The 5,961-nt window shown below is 36.4% G+C and overlaps 1 protein-coding gene across 4 annotated transcripts in view; it reads right to left on the bottom strand.

Annotated features, from left to right (window-relative positions):
* The window catches only part of LOC124428441, a 5,692-nt gene extending 423 nt beyond the window's left edge, over nt 1-5,269 (bottom strand). Inside the window, exons 1-6 of one of the 4 annotated variants that reach the window (XM_046972463.1) lie at nt 3,894-5,269; nt 2,943-3,293; nt 2,608-2,828; nt 2,374-2,517; nt 759-2,224; nt 1-615 (exon numbers count right to left, since the gene is read on the bottom strand). The exon at nt 1-615 is cut by the window's left edge and continues 423 nt beyond it. In XM_046972463.1, coding sequence (XP_046828419.1) covers nt 237-615; nt 759-2,224; nt 2,374-2,517; nt 2,608-2,828; nt 2,943-3,293; nt 3,894-4,197 — 2,865 coding nt within the window. In that variant the 5' untranslated portion in view covers nt 4,198-5,269 and the 3' untranslated portion in view covers nt 1-236. Of the gene's footprint in view, nt 616-758; nt 2,225-2,373; nt 2,518-2,607; nt 2,829-2,942; nt 3,294-3,673; nt 3,805-3,893 lie in introns of those variants that run through there. The other 3 variants (XM_046972473.1, XM_046972490.1, XM_046972481.1) reach the window with 3 other exon arrangements.
* Nucleotides 5,270-5,961: the final 692 nt, after the last annotated feature.

Here is a 5,961-nt window from a genome sequence, read left to right as displayed (position 1 = left end):
TAATCGTTGTATTATTTAAATAAAATGCTATGCAAGAATTGGATACGTACTCGTTTGTATTGTGATAATAAAGAAACAGAAAAAGAAATTATATAGATGTATATAAAAGAAAAAGAAAAAAGAAATTCTGAAAAAAGAAAATTCAAAACAAAAAAGGAAAAAAAGGAAAAACAAAGAGAGAGAAAAGAAAAATAATCGAGTAAGTGAAGAAAAGCAAGGATATGCATTATGCAATTTCATTTTCCAAGGCGCTTAATGCGAGATCGTGTAGTCAATGATCTGGCACTAGGATTACATAGAGATTTAACCCATTTAGCTATACCAGAACCATTATTCGATCCTGTACTTGTACTGTTCATTGTAGAACATGCCCCTACATTTGTACCACTATTACCTGTTTGTTTAAATTTATTAGATGACATAGAGGAAGACCTCACCCTCTTAGATTGTAATACTCCATTGTTATTGGATTGCTTTAATTTAGCAGGTAAAGATAATCGATTCTGTTTTACTACTCCATAATGATGAACTAATTGTGCCGAAATAGTATGACCAGTAATATCGACGTTACGCGAACGCAATGTTTTCACTGGAGTTGCGGCCATCGTGTCGGATCTGTTAAAACCCAATGATCATTTATAAGAATAATTATCGTAAATAGATATGCGATTGGTATACGTACATCGTGTCACGTATAATGTGATAAATAAAAAAAAGAAAAAGAAGAAGAAGAAAAAAAAAATAAAACACGAACAAACCTGAGCCAACGTTGTGGCATTCCAGAATCCAGTGGTCCAATAATACCTGCAGTACGATTTAACCTTCGATCGTTACAACCGTTCGATCGATTATTCCTTCCCTGATCCCAATCTCTTAATCCAAATATACCTCTTAATTGTTGTAAACGAGCAGGACCATTGATAGACGATCGTCTAATACTTTTTGTTGGCGTTGCTTTTTTCCCCAAGCTTCTTCTTTGGAAAGTATTTGGCGAAGAAAGTCTTTCCTGTACCGAAACAGTACTAGAACCACCACCCCCTGTTGATCTAGAATTTATGGAAGAATCGTTATTAGGCCAACTCAAACGACTATTTGGATCCTCTATCGTTTGATTAGCTGGATTGTTTTCATCGATAGGAGGACTTGGACGATCCTCCGAACGTGTTCTTCTTTTCAAACATGGTTCTTGTGTCGTCGTACATGCTTCTTCCAATCCTATCGCCGTTGTTACCGACTGCGACGATATCGTACTATGCCTACGTTTTGTATTAATTCCACCGCTACTATTTGTTCTACCACACAGAGAACTCTTTCCCGTATCATCTCCATTTTCTAATGTCCTTGTACTTTTAGACTTAAATCTCGAATTCACTGTCATATATGATTTAGATTCTAATGGAAGTCCATCAGAAAAACTATTTTGTGATTGTAAACTCAAACTGTGTCTCCTTTTCGTTGGTCTAATATCTTCCCTTGAATTAGATGTTATCAATGAATGTTGTTTGTGTCGTGGACCATTCAAAACGTTTATCAATTCAACATCCTTCAATGTACTTTTTCTAGATATTATGGCGGTAGGACGTCCGAATTTACTAACGAACGGTGTCACTTCGTACGCCTCGTTAAGTGCATTCTGTCGAATCGTATCAGGAACTTTTTCTTCGTTCTTCATTTCAATCTGATTCGATTGAAAATTCGTCTGGTCCTCGACAACATTTAAACTAATATTCTCAGCTACTTCCTCGTTAATCTTTTCAGTTTTTATTTTTTCATTATCAAATTTGTTCAAATTTTCAGTCTTATTAAAAGTTTTTGATTCCTTAGATTCCAAATATTCTATTTCCTCCGATATATCGCTAGATGAGATTTCTGCTACTTGAATACCTTCTACGTTAGATATATTATCCTCAGTTTCTTTCTTCGATAAAATCTTATCTACATCACAGGTATCTACGTTTAAAATTAATTTTTCAACGTATGAATTATTCTCCATTTGTATAGAGGTATCTAAATGTTCTCTAACTTCGTCAGAGGAATCTGGTTGCTTTGGATCCATTATATTCGAATCAGTAGATGTTACGTGCCTTAAAACCGACGAATTAGCAACATTTGGCATTGGTTTTTCAATATTTTCATTAAAAATAGTTGGGTCAAGAGGTTGGACTCCATGATGTACTATACTTTTTGGTGAGAGCACGCGTTCTTTCTTTTGATTCAGTAATACCTTTAAAAAGAACAAATCAAACATATGAATATAAAAGAACTTGTAAAACAATGAATATAAAAGACATGGTTTCTCTATAAAATAAAAGAAAAAAATAAAAGAAAAAAAAAAAAAAAAAAAAAGAAAGAAAGAAAAGAATAAGCCCTTACCTCGCTACGAGAAGGTCCTGGAGGATCTAACATAACAGTGACAACGCTTGTATTATCAGCCCGTAATCTAGTAGACGACCATCTTTCTAATGCTCTATCTACTAAACTTTTAGAAGGATTTATCCACATTTGCACATCAGCCTGCTATCGAGAAATGTATATATGTATATATATTTATTTAAGGTATGTAGATGGAAATGCATTTTTGAGATTTCCATCTAATTTCAAACATACCCCATTGCCAGTTTGTTGAGAAGCTATAATGTGTTTCTCATTGTGCATTTCTGCGGCCTGAACAATAGCTACAGCCGCTTGAGGAGTCAACATATTCCATAAACCATCTGTTCCAAAAATAAGACATCGATATGATTTGACATCGACCGCCACTACCTTAACATCTGGTTCTGGAGACACTATAAATGTATCTAGTTCTGAATTGTAACTCCAAAGATCACCTATGAAGCATAGAATACATTTTTTTTTTCTTTACCAGGTTATCATAATCTTCTATAAATAACAACTCCAATCTTCTTTTCATGTCTGCATTACGATAAACGATTGGAATGTACCTAAGGATCTAGCAACGGCTAGAAAAGGAATTTCATCTATATGAGTCGATCTTCTAACAGGACCTTTATGTCCTATTCTTGGCCTATTCCAAACGACTCTTGGAACGCCTGATTTACTAACAACTTTTCCACCAGACTCCTGTATGCGTATCATTTCTGGACCACTTTCGGGTTTATGATCTTTCGTCAACGCTTTTGCACGCCATTGTGGATCTCCATCAGGTTGATGTCCCAATATTATTCCGGAATCTCCTACGTGACCGATATAAATTTTTCCTTTTCTTATAAAAGCTATGCTTGCTGTAGTGCCAGCAGTAGATGGTAATCCAGATGCAGTTCTTGGCCATTTGTCTGTTTAAAAAGTATTATTTCACTATAGTTAAACATTGAGAGAATATATATACATATATATGTCTACGTATATAATATATATATATACATATATATGCATATATATATATATATATTTCTTAGACTTAACAAAATAATTATTTTAATACGATTGATATAACTTTAATAATATTTACATTCGTATCATTTACCGAAACATTTGAAACACGATTAGAATTCGACAGTTTTAGGTTAACAACGGAATTACATAACCTATGTAAGTTCTAACGTAATCAGTATCGAGAAGAAAATAGTGGGGGAAATACGCGGGCCAACGGGCAGATTATTAAAAAAAATGGAGGGAAAAAAGGTTAGAAAAAGAAACAAGTAATAAGCTTAACCTCTTTCATTTTGACTTTTATCACATCGAATAATCGTCATTACGTGGTGAAAGAGAAGAACGAAGAAAAAGATAGACAGATACGGATACAGATAGAGACAGAGAGATAGAGAGGTACAGAAAAGAGAGAGAGAGAGAGAGAGAGAGAGAGAAAGAGAAAGATAGAGAGATAGAGAAGGAAGAAAAAAAAAAGAATATAAATACTGTTGACTATCCATTACCAAGCTCCCGCCACATCGCATAATGCGTATTCACGTATCCGTCCCTGATGGCCCGTAGTACATCCTCGTCACGTTCACTCCAAAAATTTTTTTGCTTGACGATAATATCCATGAGATGTTCCTTTGCAAATGCCGCAGCCTCGCCGCCCCCATGGCCGTCGAAAATACCAAAGAAGGCGTATTCCAAATCCTTGTCGTCCGGTGTCTGTTGATAGGCCACGCTGAACATGTCCTCCATGTACTTACGACCGCCTTGATTACAGTGGCCGGTCACTCTTAAATTAACCCCGATACTTAACGGCATGATGGTTAGCCAAATTAACGAGAGAATATTTTCTCGCGCTGACTGAAACTCTAGCGCGCGCTCTCTCTCTCTCTCTCTCTCTCTCTCTCTCTCTCTTTCTCACCTCTTTCTCTCTCTCTCTCTCTCTCTCTCTCTCTATTTCTTTCTTTCTTTCGACACGTATACGGGAACGGAAGGCTTACATTTACTAGCAGCACTGGGCTGGTCGCGCGTAGTTCAACAGACGCACGCACACTCGCGCAATCATGGCCCCGCGAAGAATAGCGGTGGCAACCTCGGCGTATAAACGGTGGGGATAGGGCCGCACTCGTAGAGACGCGTCTCTCGTTGTCGTGGAAGGGGATCCCTCACTCACTCACTCACTCACTCACTCGCTCGCTCGCTCGCTCTCTCCCTCTCTTTCTCGCGCGCGGTCTCTTTATCTCTTTCTCACAAGCGCGCGTGCACTCTTTTTCTATCTATCTATCTCTCTCTCTCTCTCTCTCTCTCTATCTATCTGTATCGCTCTGTCTTTCTCCTTCCTTCTACGCCGATTTCACTGAGAAACACGAGCGCATATATCCACTGGAATCGCGCCGCCACTGCTCTCCTATATCTTACCAACTTTCTATATGTTCGAATATTTTCAAAAATACCTTAAATCGCGTATTTCCTTTTTTCTTTTCTTTTCTTTTCTTTTCTTTCCTTTTTTATCTTTTTGTTTTTTGCTTTTTTTTTTCTTTTCTTTTCTTTTCTTTTCCTTTCCTTCCTTCTTTCGTTAATATTTTCGTTTTGTAAAACCCCGCTAAAACAGTCGATCGGAAATATTTCTGCTATCTAGTGGGATAATGATGATTCATATAACGCGTTTTACATTGTGATAAAAATCAAAAGCGCTTTCTAAGAAATCGAAATACGTTTAAACGCGCGACACGAGAAGGAACGATAAGAAAGAGTTTCGATTCAACGAATACTCTCGACTAAATATCGAACAGTTAAAATTCCTAACTAATCGAACTTTGAACGATTTCTTTGCTTCAACGTCTGAATTCTGACGTCGCAAGATTAATTAAAACGTTTACTCGATCGAACCGATAATTTATATGCGTTGTTCTTGTAAAAAAAAAAAAAAAAAAAAAAAGAAAAAAGAAAAAAGAAAGAAAGAAAAAAAAGGGGAAAAAAAAAGACAAAAAAACGAAACAAAACAAGAAAATAAAAACAAAAAAGAATATTTATATGCGCGATTTCGTCGTTCGATGTATTTGACGTACATCGAGATATCTCAAGAATCTAACGTGAATTCGAACGTACGAAAGTGGATATATCAGTTTGTAGAAAATGAATAAACTGGCTCTCCCAAGCGTGAATTAATCACGTTTAAGCGATTAATCGATTATCATAAATGATCATTCGCGAATATTTAAACGAATCTTTACAAACAAATATATATACATATATATATATATATATATATACATATATTCAAAAACACGAAGTGTCGCGTACACATGCGAATGTAATCCCCCCAACGACGTTCGACGAATATATAAACCTTGTACGGTAAATGCGATGATAGTGTTTCAACGCGATTGCGGTGGACCTTCGTTCGAGCGCGCTCTGGGTTTAAAAAGGGAACTAGATTCAACTCCTCCAACAAACTCCTACGAAAATTTCTGTTTAACTCTTCGCCGTCCGACAGAGGAGCTTCCCCTCTTGGTGACGTCGTAGAGACGGACGCGATTAATGTATACGTACACATACACATGTACATCATACATATACATA

The sequence above is a fragment of the Vespa crabro genome, chromosome 1 (assembly GCF_910589235.1).
Source record: "Vespa crabro chromosome 1, iyVesCrab1.2, whole genome shotgun sequence".
NCBI lineage: Eukaryota > Metazoa > Arthropoda > Insecta > Hymenoptera > Vespidae > Vespa > Vespa crabro.
This window is presented reverse-complemented; position numbering and strand designations above follow the sequence as displayed.